The 20,022-nt window shown below is 36.0% G+C and overlaps 1 protein-coding gene across 1 annotated transcript in view; it reads right to left on the reverse strand.

Moving 5' to 3' along the window:
* Window positions 1–20,022, reverse strand: part of LOC149779090 (laminin subunit gamma-1-like) — a 130,363-nt gene that overhangs the window by 62,688 nt on the left and 47,653 nt on the right. Inside the window, exons 3-7 of the mRNA XM_089939643.1 lie at window positions 12,081–12,211; window positions 9,409–9,587; window positions 8,127–8,315; window positions 6,169–6,286; window positions 1,315–1,422 (exon numbers count right to left, since the gene is read on the reverse strand). Of these exons, the coding sequence (XP_089795769.1) occupies window positions 1,315–1,422; window positions 6,169–6,286; window positions 8,127–8,315; window positions 9,409–9,587; window positions 12,081–12,211 (725 nt within the window). The remainder of the gene's footprint in view (window positions 1–1,314; window positions 1,423–6,168; window positions 6,287–8,126; window positions 8,316–9,408; window positions 9,588–12,080; window positions 12,212–20,022) is intronic.

Here is a 20,022-nt window from a genome sequence, read left to right on the forward strand (position 1 = left end):
CACAAATAAAAATGAATTGTTCCTGTATATTCTGGCTAGAAAATATCTCTACTGTATACCAATGTGCCCAGCAAATTAAATTAAATGTTCCTGTATATTTTGGATAGAAAATATCTCGGGTATACCGATGTGCCCAGCAAATTAAATGAATTGTCCCTGTATATTCTGGATAGAAAATATCTCTACTGTATACCAATGTGCCCAGCAAACTAAATGCTAGTGAGCTAGGCATACTATTTTCCATTTTATAATTGCCTGCACATAAAAAACTTAAATTGCTTTTTGTTTTCTTTTAGAAACAATGAATACTGGTTGCTCTTCAGGTGTTTGATTTTCTTCGTTTGTATTGATATACTGTCATTTGAGATAAGTGTGCATAAATGTCTAGTTGTGTTCAACATGTGTTCAACTAAGTTATAATTCTCAGTAAAAGTAACATCACTTTTCTTGAGCATGTGTCCATTTAGTCCAAGCAATGGCAATGGCAAAAAGAAACAACTGACCTCAGTACCGAAAATGCAAGGGCATTGACACAGGAAATATAGTTTTGATTCCTAATGTACAATACACTGAAAACAAAAGCATTATCCTGACCCTCTCTGCATAATAGTCCACAACTAGAAGTTGTTTCAATAAAGTTATCACTCAAAGAAATAAAAATCTTTAGATTTTGTTACCAGCCCAGTTTTTGGACCTCCCAGCCAATAGGAAGATAAAAAAGCTGGAAGGGCCAGAGGAACTCTGGCTTTAATTTTGGAGTAATTAAAGCATTCCTAGGTTATGTCATCTTTTCAATCAACTGTTTTTGAGCAAGTCAAATGGCAATCTGTAGTTTGTTCCAACATGAATTTTTTTCTGTCTGCTTGAAAAACCTATTTGCAATCCCATAATTTTAAATACCACTGAAAATTATTACATACAATGAATATATGGTGCCAAGAAAATCAAAGGGTCTGTATATTTTGATCCAAGACTGTAGCCCAAAACCCTAAAAATTTTAACCTATTAAAAATACTGCAAAATGGCCTGAGAATCTAACTAGGTCATCATTTCATGACTGTGATAAAGTATTAGTCTTATCGTTCACTAGATTTTGTGCCATCGTGCAAAAACAAAATTGGGATGGACATAGACTTAATGATGTATAACAGTAAACCAACATGTCCCCTGCATCTATTATGTGGGGAGAAGCATAAAAATATACATGACTAGTGCTGGACAAAGTGGCCCCTTATTACAAAGTGCTTTATCTTGAGAGAGGTCTCACTCTATGTGGAAATAAAAGTGTCACTTGAGAACCCCAATACATCATACCTATCACAGTCCTGTCCCTCTACATGCTCCTTGCATGTGCACATGCCAGCAACAGGGTTACAATATGGCTGATTATTGAGACTTCCTTCTTCCAAACATCCACACTCTCTGAAGAAAGAAGATATAAAACTGGTTACTGATGCATAAAAACCACAGCACGGTTTCATGTAAGAACAAAAGTATCAAAAACAGTGGTTCCAAGGAAACTTCAAAAGCACCATAAACCAGATGTTCCATGGAAACTATAAAAGTATCACAAGCAATGGGTTTATAGAAATTATCTCTTCCTTGAACACCATACTTTGTACCCTGTCTGTATCATGAAAACTACAAAAGTATCTCCAGCACTGATCTCATGCAAAAACTAAAAATTATCATCAACAATTAATGCAAACAAAAAACGTACCACCAATAACGGTTATATGTAAACACTATGTCTTGCCTGTAAACCAAACTTTGTACCATTCCTGTACTGAAGACATGACAAAAGTATCACTAACAGTGAAAATTGTTCCATTCAAACGAGAGTTTTATCAGAAAATAAGCTTGCTACCATCTGAATCGAGATCTCCCAAAGAGACAGTTATTCAGAGATGCCTACTCTCCAGACTCGCAATTAGTGAAAAGGGATTAAAACAAAATTAGTGAATTTTAAACACAATTAGTGAAATACTATACAATGACACTAGCTTTATCCACTTTGAACATCAGTACTTCATTATATGAAAATCCCAAACTAAAACTAAAATACATTATTTTCACTGATTACAAGTACAAATTTATTTGCAGCCAAATTTACTGATATACACAAACTTCACTCTATTTGTTATGATATGGTAAATTTGTTTTCAAAACAGTTCAGGCTTCTTGCCTGCTGTTCAGTCTTGGTCACTAAAACTGTTGCAATTTTTCAGCATCTAATGAGGCACTCAAGTTTGTCTTGATTTTCCTTACTATAGGAAATATTCTTTCACTGTCACTGTTTCTGATCTCAACTGAGAAAGGCAGGTTATGTTCAACAAGAAAACTCACAAACAATGCTTCAGCACTGGTAGCTTGCAATACTTCAGTAGGTGGCTTAAAGTACACCAGAGCTGAAATCTGCTGGGTGCTCTTCATTGTTCCAATATCTATGTGCTTGTTGCAAGCTATGCTTTTTCACTGTTCTACCATATGCCCAATCTATATTTTACTTTTTGTGGAACATAAATTTTTGTCCGTGAAGGGACAAACAATTTAACTGTTGTATAGCTTAACTATGAAATGGTATTAATTCATAAGATGAAACGTCAAATGATTACTGATTAGTAGTGTCGGTGCATGCATGGAAAAATATTAACTCAAGCAAATTACGATATATGCTAATCTTTCAATATCTCAAAACCTCCTACTCTCAAAAAAGCTGTCTTCATTTGGTGTTTGTTTAAAAAAAATTACAGTTGCTACAAGTATGTACATGTGCCATTTTTTTAAAAATCAGTTGGGCCTCGACTTTCTTCATGAGTATTTGTAAAACTTCCATTCTAAATATAGATTATATTCTTTACAATTCTTGCTACTGGGCAGACTGTAACAACTGGATATAGTTCTACTAACATCGCAACTAGCAATACAGGACCGTTATGGGCATCAGTGACCACTGTTGCTATTCTGACCTGCACTTAATGGGATACAATTTATTTTATTCATGGTTTATGCCGATCATGAATCCGTAAATTGCTATTAAGAGTCGTGAAATTCATGCCAAAATTGTGAGGGCTGGCAGGTCTGGTTATTAGTTTTTCTATGTCATAAAGAGCAGTAACTCTTGCTCACTACCTCCCACTGCTTCTGCCATGTGAAGTTAGTTTTAAGCTCAACAATATATCACTGAGGATGCTTGCATCGCATGGAGGTTGGGAGTGAATAAATAATGTAATCTTAATAATGTGATCAGGTTCTTGGAGAAACACTATTTACTGAAAATTTTTAATTCTCCTTGCAATAAATTCTCTGATCAGATTAAAATTAAGAGAACAGCTAATAGGAGCATGGAATGCAGAGCATCCTACCTTTAACCTGTTCTCTTAACTTGACAGCAGCATAGCCAATGGTTGTTGTTGTTGTTGTGGGTTTAACACCATTTTTCAACACACGATAGGCTATGCATGGCAGCCCGTATTAATGGTGGAGGAAGAACCCGGGAAAACCCAGGGAAGAACCACCAACCCATGAGAAGCTACTGGCAAGCTTTCTCACATACCCACATTGGCCAAATCCTAGACTCGAACCCACAAAGCCAATGGTAACATCATCAGTGACAGCTAAATATGACTAAGAAGAAAATTAATTAACTATTCTTAACTTCTTATTACGGGTGTATCCAGCAAAATAATATGCCCACAAGACTGTGCTAATGTCAGCTGGATCTGCTGGTCATCTACCAGATTTAAATCTGGTCTCTATTAGCTAAATCTGAGATAAAATTCTAGAAAGTTGATTGTGCATACCAGGGAACAGTGATTTATTCCAATGAATAATCCTAACCCATGTTTCCTCTCAAGTTATTTAAACACAGATGCACACTGACTTTAACATATGAAATAAAAATTTGTAATAGGAATCCAAAAAAGGGATGCATCTTATTGCTCAGTTATCTCCATATATACATCTTCAAGAGTCAATTTCAACTATATGTTGCAATTTACTCCATGTAACCGATCTTACTACTCAATCGAACATTTTAAAATACCAATTATGTGACCTAATTCATCCAAAGGAAAATAACTTAATTCTTCTAAGAACCCATTTGAAACACCTGTCCAGTGGGAAATAACCCCAAACTCAAAACAGATCTTTTTATTAGTATTATTATTAATAGTTGTAAACACCTACATCAACAACAATTTATTAATCCTTCACAATCAACACACTTGATATCATAAATATATGCACATTATAATTACGTAAAAAAACAACTATCTAATATCCTGATTATAGATGGCCATTACAATTTATAGTCATGAATAAAACTACACATAATATAGTGACAATCATGTACCAAGAGTTACAAACAATATATATATACATAAAACATGGCCCATGCTACTGGGTCTGGAACTGGAGAGAAGGTGGGCAGTTTGCAATTCCACCTTGACACAAAACTATTGATCACTGAATGCCCACAAACTTGCAAATCCAAAGAAAGATGGAATGTTGATGGATGGACCATTCAGTAGGAGTTGTCTGATCACTTCCTGTGAGGCAGACAGCCAGGACATTGGGTCTATCCGGAATGTGTCTGATTTGTACAAACATATCGAGTTGGAAGCACCAACACAAAAACTGACAAACCAGAATGTATACATGATTTTGGTTCCCCAATTTGACCAGGTAGTCACCACCACCAAACTGTCAAACATAATTAGGACTAATATTCTGCAAAGGTGGTCCTTCCAGAAATTAAAGCCACTGATTACAGACTTCAGTTCCAAAAGGCTGATGTGAACAGGATTTCCTCCAGCCTGACAATATCGAAGTTTAGCAATAGGTGGCATCCCCAACCACATGTACTGCCATTAATACCTACTGTAACTTCTGGTTGGGGTTATCTGTAACGAGTGCATGAAAAGATGCTTGGTGTAATCAAATCCACTTGACAGCAAATTATTCCTAACTGCAAAAGCTTTTTTGTGGTAATTTACTTCCTGTTGGAAATGTGCTTTATGAGTTTGACGATCCATACTGTATGATCATGGGTGAGTCATACAAGACTGAGGTTGGTGATAAACTCCAGATGGATGAAACACTAGGATGGATGGTGGGTAGACTTTTCCCATTTCACTTGAAAACCGAAATGACCCAAAAGGGCTAGGAGATCATTCCTGTCCTTGAGAAGTATATAACTTACTATATGTTTCAAAGGATACTGTCCAAATAAAACACCAAATCTGAACAGCAGGTTGGAAGGGCAGTTCCTGAGCTGTCTCATCTCCTCACTTCACTGAATTTGCCTCCAAGCCCAATATGCATCTTCTTCACTGTCAGGGCATGAGGCAGCATACGTGATGTCAAATGAAGACATACATCTCATCAATCCACATCCAAGTTAGCAGAGGAGGTCAAAGCGTTCACAACAGAATGATGTGCAGCACTGCTGATGGCTTTCATAATTGAAGCCAACGACTCCACAGGCGTGATTGTTACTGGATGTTTTGGCAAGCATGATAAACGCTAACAATACCAAGTGCAACATTGCATGACACTATTATGTACATGTTTCCATGAATCATGCAAAACATATTTGTCAACTTTATAGAAATAAGAACAGTCATGCTTACAGTTGCAAAATTCTTGTCTAAGGCCAAGGCTCAGTCTGAAAGTCATACAAGTCTTGTACCAGCAAGATGAAAAGTCACTGGTAACTTGCAAATGGTTATGCTTTCAACATAAAGTAAGCCTGATCTAAGACAAATCTGCTGTATCATTTTGGACAGCTGGCTTGCTGGTGAATGGTTGGTACAAGTGTCAACCATGCAGACAATGGTATGGACAGGTCTATCAGCTACATCACCCTATGTGTCCACATTAAATTGACCGGACTGATCAATGTCCACTGGGTAGGAAATACTGATGACTGGAAGGTTAGACGGGCTGACTGGCAACTTGGAAGGCATCACTCAGTATTACAGTATGATGTAATGGATCAATAAAATCCAACAAAAACACCATGCACATAGAGGTCTAAATGATGTTATTGTTGTTGTTAATGTTCCTGAGATTTGTGAAAAAGATGCAAATGTGGTTTTTATTCTTTGGAAGCATATTTACATGTATTATAACAGGATATATAATATACAAAAAGAACTTAATTACCTGCAACCATATGGTCCAAAGTCATAGTAATTATCTTGACATTGTGAACACCTCTGACCAGTGACCCCTGGTTTACATATACACTGGCCCCTTGCATCACACTGTAAATTTTCAGAACCTGAAACAAAGAAACCCAGAATCATATAATAACCTTTATTTATTTATTGATCTAATTCATTCATTCATTCATCAACTAATTAATTAAGTAGTTTAATTATCATGGCATTTAAGTTTCAACATGAAACATTATCTGCTATCAGCTTTCTTTCCAACCAATTAAAGATCAAGCTGGGCTAATCAAGGTACCTTACTCAAAGAGAACTTGAAATAACCAGTTAAATTAGTGACACGAGCTCTCAAACCACAAACTCCCAGTCAGACACTATAATGAATGAGTTTTCCAGCTCCACAAGAAAAACCACTCACTCAATATGAATTCCACAGCATTAAAGTTCTGACACTGTCTTGTACTTCAGAAACTTGAACATTTGCAGCTCATACTGATGGATGGCATTATATTTACTACAGGGTCCCTGACACCAATTTCAATGAAAGATTCCAGACCAAAAATAAAAGTTTCCAGACTTAACACTGTAGCAAGTTTATTGACCTCATGAGGCTAAAATACTTAAATATTGCAAGTAAAATGTGAAGAGATGAAAAGCTATAATCTAAACTACCAGAATGTATCTAAGTAAAATCTAAGGTAAATACGTCCATGAATTCATTCAGAAGGACTACCACTGCTTCCCATATCCACCAATCAGCCGATTTCTCTTCCCTCAATGTGTACAACTATTTTGAAATGACCCTATGTACATCAAACTGCTTATATGTAACATTTTGACCCATTCCTTGTGGGATTGGCTCTCAACATGTCTTTACACATCACTTCTACCACCATATGCAATAGAAAAATCCAATTCACACACCCCTCCAGTGAACACAATGAACTCCTGGAATATACACCCAACACCATGCTACAGACAACATGCTACAGACAACATAAATCGGTACATTATTGAGATATCATCTGCAGTGATACATTTCCCAGAATGAATAAATGGAATCTTTGACTGTTTGTGCAAGTGATTTTATTTTACAGTTTTCAATTACGTAACACCAGACATGATACGACACCAATCCCAGTATCAAGAGAAAACGCCTAAGTGGGCAAATAACTTGAAGCCTTTTAGCTAAAAGATTTTAATCTGGCAAGGCTGGATTTGTGAGGTAGTAGTAGTTCCCTGGTGTTATGGCTGGACAATTTATTTGAAGAACATCAAACAATGAATTTTAATGGCTGACCTGTGACCTAAGGCTGAAGCAAATGATGACAGCTAAATTAACAGCCAGATAAATATAGATATAAAATTTAAAATATCCTTATCTCTTTTTCATAACTCCTCTCTGAACTAATTTAACCAAAAATCATTCACTTTTTGTCATCTTCTACATTAATTCCCCACTCAAGTTATATCTGCAACCACTCAAATTATTTTTGCAACAAGTACCTCTGGTTACCAAATTAGCTGAGCCTGACTACCTAATGTTGGAAACAAACACCTTATTTTCAAGTAGGCTGCTCAGTGGCTAATAAGATTTTTTTACATGTACTTAAAGCACGTGTCCATATATCAGAAAAAATATTTTTCTTATTCAAACAATGAAGATATTTTGGATGGTCTTTTCAAGTCAACATGTAAACCAGTGGATATAACACTAATGTTACACCAACTGCAAAAAAATCAGGAAGAACACATGAAACAGTGTAAAAGTCTACAACTCAATCACATAGCAGAGAATTAAGCGTTCAATGTTCTTGAAATATTATTAGCAAATCCTATTACACAAATGCAACAAATGGGAGTCAATCAATATATACCCTACAAGACAATGTCTCTGGCAGCTAGTTGTCAAAAAGATAAAACATTTTACAGAAAATGAATTTAAATTACCAATTGGATCACATCCACAGGGCACACATTGTTTGGAAACAGCATCAACATAGTGGTTCACCTTGCATCTCTCACAGTGTGGTCCATCAGTGTTGTTACGACAATGTTTACAGTGTCCACCATGTCCAGTCTGGCGGTACAATTCTTCATCAAAGTAACACTCCTCGGACATCCCTTTACAGTCACAAGCTGAAATGAAGGGTAAGTTTTTGTAACTTTTTTTTTACATCTAGTCTTATTATAAATACTAGATCAGAATAATATTAATAATTGTTCAAAAAACAAAATTTTCATATCTAAATCAGTTTTTTTTTTCTGGATCTGGTTCACAGGAATGGAATCTAAAGTATGAGTGGTGACTGACGCAGGAAACTGCAACTGTCATCAGCTGCTGTTGCTGTCAGGAAAGCCACCTGACTAGCTTCATGTATAATGATCTATCATGTATATACTTGCTAATAAGTTGACATTTTATACTAAATATGTATTAATCCAGAGTAGCGGTCATCTTATTAGCAAGATATCAAAAAAATTAAAATCTGACCTTACTCCCTTAGCTTGTGGAGGGAAACTTTTCTTGATATGCTACACTATTGTTGTTTTTCTCTGTAAAGTCTATAACTTGCCACGAATTTGATACCTGATGAATGCCATGTTGAAACGCTTTAGTATGTATTCACGCTGCAATTCAAAGATATAAAAGCTTCGGGGACCAAAAAACGTGACAAAGTCCCAATGTAAATTCATCCTAAATACTATGTAAAATATTCCAAAATCATACAAAATTCCACATTTCAATTCAATCCAAATGGAATTTTTCTAAAAAAATAACAGGCACAGGACCCATTCTCAATCACTTAAGAAAAGTCCTTCAAGGCAAGTTCATATGATTTGCAAACTCCACCAAACTCCACTACCATATAGTTGAGAACCCAAGTTTCTCATTTCTATGCAGCGAGAAAGCCATCTGTGATACCTCTATCCCACATGAGTGCATCTGCTGATCTGAAATTAACATCATATTGCCTATATATAACCCATATTGCATTAGCTCAATCCATAATTAAACTTTTAGCCACATTATTTGAGATGAGAACAAGAGAAAATTAAGTAATCATAATCCCTAGAATGGGATTAGAAAATCCCACCATCTGTGTCAGGAACAAGGGCAGGGAATAAGGAATTACCACAATATTCTTCTCACACCAGTGCATATTGTAGATTTTATTCACCAAACTCCTAAAACATGCATTCTAAAAGATAGACCTTGGTAAAAACTTACGCTGACACTCATGAGCATCATTCTCTGAAGCCCGACCCCATGGCCTATCATTATAGAATGGTTTGCACTCCTGACAGTTTTTGCCATGTGTATTGTGCTCACAGCGGCATACCAATTCACGGTCCAGGTTCTGGTCCAACTGCTCATAGCATTCACCACCATGTCCATTACATTTACACCTGCAATAGACCATTTAAGGTACTGTACATAAATAACCATTTATATAAGTCAAGACCAAATGTAAACAAAGTCAACCCTGATCTCCTATCATATAATATGCCAGCAGATCAGAGTCTATGCTGTTTTTTCAACTGGTCATTCGTAACAAGCTGCACAGACCCAGATCTACTTGCACATTAACTGATGGCAGATCTGGGTCTGTGCAGTCTGCAGCTGACCTCAACTTACAAGCAGCTGATGTGGTACAGGCATTTCAAAGAAAATTTAAAAACAACTTTCTTTTACAAACTATTCTTATTGTCATTCATACCTACCATATGACAGATATAAGCACAAATAATAATATTGTGTCCTGATTAGTACAGCATTAACTCACTGTTTTTGCACCTCTGCAGTCCAGGTTTTGATCCAGGACCCAATGTGACTGAGTGGTACAAGATGCTTGCCTATACAGATTACACACACTACTCACTTCTGTTTGTGCAAGTTCATGTCTTTCTGGGTTCTTCCTCAACCAAAATATACCTGCCGCTATTTATAGTCGGTCATGTATGGAACAGTCACAAGCTTTAATTTATCACCAGCCATTTGTTTCCTAACCAAATAATGGCTTCTCCCTCTGAAGCAGTCATTGGTGCATACTGACAGTGAACACCGTCTGAAAATCAAACTTTTGTTTGATGATGAAAGCAAAGTTTCGATAAAGGAATATCATGTGAATCAATGTGTGAACATTTCTTACGTTGCTTGTCGTTAATAAACTACAGTTATATGGTCAGTATAACTTGAAGACCCGTGTCAATATGTCAAATTAAAAACAGGAAGTTTTTATCCTAAATTACTATTTACTAAATGGTGGGAAAAGCAATCATGAAGCTGAAGCAGAAATGGTTGTCACCTTCTGTGCCTGTATGACAGGTATAGTTCCATCTCTTTTAAAAAAAGAATATCTAGACAAGAGGTAAGAGCTACATCCCTTTATCATTAGGTCATTTAATATTTTCAAAACCTATCTGTAAAGGAATGTAAAGTCTCAGTTCATGTTAGCAAAAACAGCTACAATAATCTGATATTTATCAGTGCCCCAGAATCTTAGATTTATCAGTGCTCCAGATAACTTTTGGACATCATAAAATTAAAATTGAGTGAAATTAGAATCATACTAATTGAATAATTTTACATTTTACAACCAATGATTTTTGTTTCAGTTCTCAGGAAAAATTAATTTCACTGCAATCATACTATTCTTTGAGACTGTCTACCGAGTACATCTGTATGCATGGTTTACCCTCACCAAACCAAACATTTTCACCTTGTATTTGGTACAATGTACCAATCTCAGCATCTTCTCTCATCACTTAAATCATTACTTCCAAGCACTGCAATGACTGTCCCCACAAATTCAAGTTTCTTACTGCCATTTGGCTCAAAACAGACTTTCAGGCTTCAGGATTTTCAATGACATTTTTAATGTCTGTATTGTTATCACAAAGCTTGGCTTTATTCATGAAACAAATAAATAAGCACCCTGTTGATGCAACAACAGAAGTTAGACTGGTTTAACATACTTGTTTGCATACAAAACATGTCCTTGTTTAGTTTAAGTTATCAACAATGTATGTGATGCCAGACATTAATATTAGACAGAATTTTAAAAGCTGGATTTTGTTTACACAAATAAACAAACAGAAGAGACATTAATGGATTCCACAAGTAGCTGAACAAAGAGTATGTGCTGTTTAAATCAAATGTATGCTGTCAATTAGTGTTTAAATTAGCATTTTGTCATGGCCCACAAAACATAGATTAATGATCATTTTTTGTTTTTGTTAAAGAGTATAGCATTGAGATCAATGATCCAAAAGAGCATGATATGGTAATATTGTGTGGAAAAAACCCACATGTATTTTATGAATATGTTAAACAGTATATTAAACAAAATCTGTTAGAAATAATAATAATAATAATAATAATAATAATAATAATAATAATACTGGTATTCAGTATATGGTATTTTTCTGACACAATGACCTGTTTAGCTGATGTTAAAGACAGTTTTAAGGTGATTTTCTCAATGTTTACATGCACCTCTCAGACCATATCAAAGACAAGCTTTTGACAGCATGTATTCTAGTGCAGGAATTTATTGTGCAATCAATTACCTAAAACTTAACCTTAAAGACAAAGTTTCAGAATAAAAGGAGGATTAACAGAGTTATGTAAACTTTTCTCTCTGGCTGTAGTAGTGAAAATACCTTAAGGCTTAACTGATGTTTGTGATTGGTCAATTATGTGTACAATTATGTACCTGATGTTTGTGATTGGTCAATTATGTGTACAATTATGTACCTGATGTTTGTGATTGGTCAATTATGTGTACAATTATGTACCTGATTGTTTTTACAGCCAAGCTTAACATCACTCCTGTACAGGTATAACCAAAGTGTTTGAAAACCCTGCCTTTAGACATAAATTGTAGAAAGAGTACTTACCTTGCTCCCACTGCAATATCTGTGATAGAAAAGAAATAGGACCTTAGAACTCTTGGATCACCAAAGATTTCATCACCAAATGTATTCATTCTTGTCAATACAATCCTTATTTGTGTGGCTGTCACCCATTCCTGAAAAAGATTATGGAGTTAAGATTGAGTCCAACCATCAACAACCCAGACCTGATGTGCTGTTACAACCAGCATATCAGATTTATGCTGTTCGTTTTACTGATTACTCTTAGCAAACTGCACAGACCCAGATCTGCGAGTGAATTATGTGATATACTGCAATAACATGATGCATTTTACCATGCATGCAAAGTGGGTGCCAGGTTGGACCATTTATCTGTATCACAAGTTAATACCACTCAAAGCAGTGGTTGACTTCCAACCATTTAGTGATTATGTATGCAGCTGTACCAGTAAAATATAAGCTTTACACATGCTGTAAAAAGAAAATCGAATTGGACCAAAAATAGTGCAATTATTTCCATTTAAAAACAATGAAAAACAGAATTGGTCATCTGCATAAGAAAATTACCTCGCTGACCCTGATGGAAAATTGTGATGATTTATCAGATGACACCAACAATGATACTGATATACACATTAACATATTAACCGCTGGAGCTTTTTTACATTTTTGCCTGAAAATCGAGTAGGAAACACATTTTGAAAGTTATTTCTGAATAGACTCGAAAACACCAAATCCCCGGTCATCTTTCAATAACATACTGCCAAGTTGTGTTAGAAACATTGTTTTTCATTGGCTATTTGACTCGTGCATGAGCAGAAGGGAAAAAGCTGGAATTCTTTTTTTCCCTTTCTTTTTAACGGAGCCATTATTTTTGTATGGAGACCACTCTTTATTCCAAATGCCCATCTTATCCTACTTTCTGCAAAGGCTCATCTGTCTGTTTGCAGTTCATACCGGTTTGCCTTAGATCTGAGACCAAAAAGTATAAAAACCAGACACAAAATCGGATTCCGACCACGGGCGAATTTTGGGTAGAAAAAAGTCAGGCCCAAAAAATGAGTTTTTGTTATCTGTATTTTGTAGTGCAACTAGATATTTCAGATTATTTGGTATCATTGTTGAGCTACATCTGTCTACCTTTCTATAATACCACCCACTTTAGTGTATCATGCATGACTATGACGTTACAGAGCTCGGCAGTAGGCTACTACCTCCTGTCCCATTAAGTCATCGCTAGGGGTTAATGTGTTAAAGAGTCTGATGTGTGTGCAATTTGTATTTTTAACGTAGCTTGAGCAATTTTTCAGTCAAATCGCTATGGTGTCTACAGTGTGACAGTTTATAGTGATGTCTAGCATGATGTCCCACCCAGTCACATTATCCTGACAGCAGGCCAACCAGCTCTAACACTAACCTCTAACTGCCGAGCCCCTATAGAGGCAGCTGTTAGTATAATTTTATTTGTCTTGGGTATGACTCAGCTGGGATTCAAACCCACAACCTCCCACATTCAAGGTGGATGCTACACATTAAAGACCACACTTGGAGTAACAGATACAAGTGAAGATGATGATGAAGCCAAACAAAAATACAGATACTGTTGGACCAGTACCAGAACCAACATTGTCCTGATGCAAATTAATTTGATTTTGTTTACACTCTTTTTCTCCAACATTTTTGACTAAAGTGATTTTAGCATAAACAAAGACAGAAGCAGGTGGTAAAATAAGACCCAGGCTGCCTCAATGTTAGAGAGTGAGAAAAGAAGACCTGGCTTGGAATGGAAGTGCTTGTACTAATAATGTACATGTATTTATTTAAAGAGGGTAATGAAATTAGTTGCATGAAACTAATCCTCCTTGTCCCTCTAATACATGCATATTTACATACAGAGTACATGTACACAGATGAACACACAATTAAAATGAAATGAGCACTAATAATAAGCTACATTTATATATGGAAAAAGAATAAACAGAAACTTGCTCCAACTATTTATATACAGTACAAATATAGCAATACACGAAAGTGGAAGGTGTGACAATTTAAATATAAAGTTCAAATGTATTTGTCACATTAAACAGGTTCCACTTTTCATCCACCGAATAAGATTATAATTAAATGCATTTATATTTGTACTTCCATTTTTTTCTTCAGATTCTGTTCTAAATTAGTGACCTGAATATTGAATATGTTTCTTAAAATTGTTTATTTTATTTACTACTGGTCTGTAAATGTGGTTAGCTGAAATTACTCTTAATTTGGGAGTGTTGCCTGTTGCATGAAATAGTTCCTTGAGATATAATAGGGCCATACTGTTTGAAACTTTGTGCATATGTCTTGCCTTTTTAAAAAATACATATATTGGTTCACTTAGATTGCATTTTGTGATATTTTCAGCAATATCTAGAATGAGTCTGCAAGCTCTTTTATGCAAACAGAATAATTTGCAAATTTTGCGTGTTAGAAGTATTTACCCAGATATAACATTACCATAATCTATCAGTGTAACAGATTCCCCCAGTCCGCCATGTACTTCTAGCCAATACATGCCTTATTTGGAAATCCTAAATATCCTCCAGACAGTCAAGTACTTCTGGCCAACAGATGCCTTATCTGAAAATCCTAAATATCCCCCAGTTGGACATGTACTTTTCTGGTCAACAGATGCCCTTTTTGGAAAGAAATCCTAAATATCCCTCAATCGGCCATGTACTTCTGGTCAACAGATGCCCTATTCGGAAATCCTAAATCCCCCAGACAGTCATGTACTTCTGGTCAACAGATGCCCTTTTTGGAAAGAAATCCTAAATATCCCTCAATCGGCCATGTACTTCTGGTCAACAGATGCCCTATTCGGAAATCCTAAATCTCCCAGACAGTCAAGTACTTCTAGTCAACAGGTGCCCTATTTGGAAATCCTAAATATCCCACAGACAGTCATGTACTTCTGGTCAACAGATGCCTTATTTGGAAATGCTAGCAACAGGAGGATGAATAATAAAGAGAGATAGGTGTCACAAGATCTTACAAAGTTTTCAATTACTTGATAGTTGCTGTAATCCTCTCCAATCTTCAAGATATACCATCTTTGGCCAGTGTATAAATTATAACGCCATTCTAGACAGATGCCTAGAGAACTACAATCGTCATCCAAATGTGGGTGAAGCTATGATCTAGTTTTGAAGCCAGTTAACATTTTGCCAGTATCTACCAGCCATTCCAACTAAGTGCTGAATCAAAGTTTTGATAAGGGTTGACTAATTCAAACACAATGCTAATGAATTCTAGGTTAACATAAGTAAGGAGGAAGGTAATTCAAGGTTGACATAGGTAAGGATGCAGGTGAAAGAAAAGAAGGCACATAACATGCAGGTATTGGAGAGGAAACTAGATATTAAATCTTGAATTTTTTTAATTTTTTTTTTGCCAATCTGGATTTGTTCAGGAGTCTTCTTCATTCCACTTATTTGCACACCAACATAAATGCACTGTTATGTGAATGGCTTTATCTAGGTTCTGTGTTGCAGTGGTCTAAAGTGCCCACCTTTACAGATCATTCAAAAACATGTTACCTCTGTCTGCACTAGTTTGAATCTTGGTAACAATCAACACTGGTATGTAAGACAGTTTGCCATTTGCTCCTTCAGTCATTGTTTCTTCCTCTAGTATATACTGTCTACCATGTGTATAGCATATGCTGCAAAGGGCATTAAACTCCACAATAACAAACCAATCTAAAGACACAGCTTATGGGTTGCTACTACTGTATTTGACTATTTTCATTTTCTTGCCGAATGATAAGGCTTATGTAAATTGACTCTCCTTACAAAACTTAATTATTTTTAAATTATGTCAACATTTGATAATGGTAGGGGTTTTAATGGGACTAAAACAGTTAAATAACATTAATATTTGTTTTATCATCCGATTAAATCCAGAACATAACTAGTCCCCTGATTTTGTCATTCAGGTTGGCAGGTCGCCTGCTAAACAGTAACGTTCTGTCTCAAAAAAATGTCAGTGTGTTTGACTTTTACTTTTGGTACATGTATTATCAGCCAGATAAAAATAATTCTGTTCCACTGACCCCATTTAATGTTAACAACACCTTAATGCTTAATGGAGAAATCTAATACTGCCTCACTGACCCTGTAAGGTTAATGGCACCTTGATGCTTAATGGAACAATCCATAGAAAAACTACTTCTCTAATCACCATTTATTCTGCTACTACTTCCTCAATAATCTTGAATGACAACCACTTGTAAAACCAACAAATCTGATCCCTCATTATAAAGTTTCTCAATATATAGTTGCTCCTCTCTAAAATGGGTAAGGTTATGTATCTGTTAAACTGGATGAATTGTTTCAATATTCTCTGTGAGAAATGAATTTGTTCTGCCATAAGCAATTTGCTAGTAGTTCTCTTTTATTCACAACTATGGAAGAAAAAAATCATGTGAGTCACCATCACTGAAATGGAGAATGTTAAATTCTCAAATTTTAAGTACAGACCAACTGCAAACAACACAGACACTAATCTGTCAGCAAAATAAGCTGGAAGATTGGGCTCTATGTTGTTTTTTTTCTACCTATTACACTTAACAAACTACAAAAAAACTTCAATCTGCCAGCACATTACTCTATTGCAAATGTGGGTCTGTGCAGTATGAAGGTAGATTTTGTAAGTGATAATATGTAAGGCAATATAACTTACTACATGTATGCCAAGAAATTTCCTTTGCATACTTTTTCAACTGGAAAATCAAAAATTTCATATATCAAATTGGTCGCATGCTTGTGCTATCCTCAAAATAAGCTGACCTCAAAACACCGTTCACTTCTGAAACTATGATAAGAACAATATATAGAGGGAATTATACAGTTCGTTATGAAGAAACTATTCAATACAAAGTAAGCAAGACGCTTCGTTCATAAATAAGCCCCCATCTGGTGATAAACCAACCTATAATTCCACACAAAATTTAATAAAGATCTCTCTCTCTCTCTCTCACACACACACACACACACACTATCTGTATTGATGAATTTGCCCCTTGGCCATGGTCATATTAAGGATAAATACTGAACTTGTTTTGAACAAACAATTTCATGTAAAATGTCAAAAGAACAATATATTTTGCATACTGCAGGGAACATTTGGTAACCACCAACATTAAATATTTGGAAGAAGTACATTATAGTATATATATACCTACAATTACAATCAATGTTGTCAGAAAGGAAAAATTATATAATGAAAAAGTTGAAAGATACTTCATAAATAAATAGGTGTCATAGTCTAGACAAAGACCAAATGTGTTTGTACAATGGAGATAAACAGAACCGTCAGACTGACAAGTGGGTCTGGTATAAGTATGCAAGTGTCAGATTTCACCATGGAAAATACACAATGAATCGTATTTGGAACAGCGCTGGCTTTTTATAGTTGATAATTTGCACACTGTCAGATTTCACCATGGAAAATACACAAAGAATAGTATTTGGAACAGTATTGGCTTTTTATAGTTGATAATTTGCACAATTTAATGTTTGTTGCCCAAGTTGATAAAAATCTCCTGCCATAAAAATTATAAAACTCTTAGCTTTATTCTGAGATTGAATTTTGACTCTAAACCAATGAGAGAAAAAAAAGCCTCTCAACAACTGTAATAAGATAAAGTCCCTTAACAACTGTGATGAGCTTCAGTCACTTAATAACTGGGGAGTTTAAGTCCCCTAATAAACGTGACAAAGTTCATAGAATGGCACACTTCACCAACAAATGAAATCAACTATACTGTTTTCTTATCCACTTTAAAAACAACTGTACTGTATACACTGCCATACTGCCTACTGCCTTAGTTTGTATGCAACACTGTACAATTAATTCCTGTCAAACAGTACTGTACAAGTAGACCCCAAATCTTTACCATGCAGACACTAAATCTGTACATGTAGTAGACCCCACATCTGTACATGTAGTAGACCCCAGAACTGTACATGTAGTAGACCCCACATCTGTACATGTAGTAGACCCCAGAACTGTACATGTAGTAGACCCCAGAACTGTACATGTAGCAGACCCCACATCTGTACATGTAGTAGACCCCAGAACTGTATATGTAGCAGACCCCACATCTGTACATGTAGTAGACCCCACATCTGTACATGTAGTAGACCCCAGAACTGTACATGTAGTAGACCCCACATCTGTACATGTAGTAGACCCCTCACCTGTACATGTAGTAGACCCCAGAACTGTACATGTAGTAGACCCCACATCTGTACATGTAGTAGACCCCTCATCTGTACATGTAGTAGACCCCTCATCTGTACATGTAGTAGACCCCAGAACTGTACATGTAGTAGACCCCACATCTGTACATGTAGTAGACCCCTCATCTGTACATGTAGCAGACCCCACATCTGTACATGTAGTAGACCCCAGAACTGTACATGTAGTAGACCCCACATCTGTACATGTAGTAGACCCCTCATCTGTACATGTAGTAGACCCCAGAACTGTATATGTAGTAGACCCCACATCTGTACATGTAGTAGACCCCTCATCTGTACATGTAGTAGACCCCACATCTGTACATGTAGTAGACCCCAGAACTGTACATGTAGTAGACCCCACATCTGTACATGTAGTAGACCCCACATCTGTACATGTAGTAGACCCCTCATCTGTACATGTAGTAGACCCCACATCTGTACATGTAGTAGACCCCTCATCTGTACATGTAGTAGACCCCACATCTGTACATGTAGTAGACCCCAGAACTGTACATGTAGTAGACCCCAGATCTGTACATGTAGTAGACCCCAGATCTGTATATGTAGCAGACCCCGGATCTATACATGTAGACCCATAATCTATACATGTAGACCCCAGATCTGTACATGTAGTAGACCCCATATCTGTACATGTAGTAGACCCCATATCTGTACATGTAGTAGACCCCATATCTGTACATTTAGTAGACCCCAGATCTGTACATGTAGACCCCAAATATGTACATGTAGACCCCAGATTTGTACATATAGTAGACCACAATTCTTGGGATATCATTAAGAATTGTTTTGGCATGAGAGATTACTCATTGCAATAGCTGTCATTCCACCAATGTTAATCTACTTTTGGTTAATCTTTCTTGTTGAGCCTACATGTAAATACCACATGTTTACATTTATTTGGAAGGCTTAATTTTCTTGCAGTTTTTTGTTGTTGCAATTCATTATCTTTACAATTTAGCCAGTATTGTGCTGATGTGTCATCAGACTTTATATGTAAATATATATTACCATGTGAGAGATACTGAAATGTCATGATGTTGCTGTCAAAACAAGGTATGGAAAATTATAAATGCTACCCACTGACAGCAATGTTCAAATGTCCAAGTCACTTGTTGGTCATCCAAGCATGTGTGACAAGTCCTAAGGTACTTCATAATTATGCAGGCATTAAAGTCAACAACAGTTTAATTATCTATATCCAGAGATCTATTTCCCCTCATCCCCAAAACCCACTACTACTGTTATACTACAACATTCTTTTATGTTAATGTCATCCAACCGCTGGGTATACTTCACTTGAAAGCGAAGACAATCAAACAAGTCAGGAATTATGTACTTGAACTAGCAGACTGATGAATAACTATAAAGTATGATTCAAAGGATTTATTTCCTTATAATTTCCGGATGTTAGAAATAAATACTTGACAAAATGCTCTTCTTTAAAGTGCAGACTGTGTCTGTGTTTAAACCCACACAAATGAAACATGTACTGTACTTTAGTGCATACCGAACTGTGATATGTACTGTATGTAGTATGCAGTGCATGTAATAAAGTAAAACCTGTCTTGAGAGACCACTGCTGTGAGACCAGTTGTTTTGAGAGACTAGAATTTCCATGCACAGATTTATTGATTATATAGTGTTATGACCTGCTACGA

The sequence above is a fragment of the Sinohyriopsis cumingii genome, chromosome 17 (genome assembly GCF_028554795.1).
Source record: "Sinohyriopsis cumingii isolate HCF-2022 chromosome 17, ASM2855479v2, whole genome shotgun sequence".
In the NCBI taxonomy this organism is placed as follows: Eukaryota; Metazoa; Mollusca; class Bivalvia; order Unionida; family Unionidae; genus Sinohyriopsis; species Sinohyriopsis cumingii.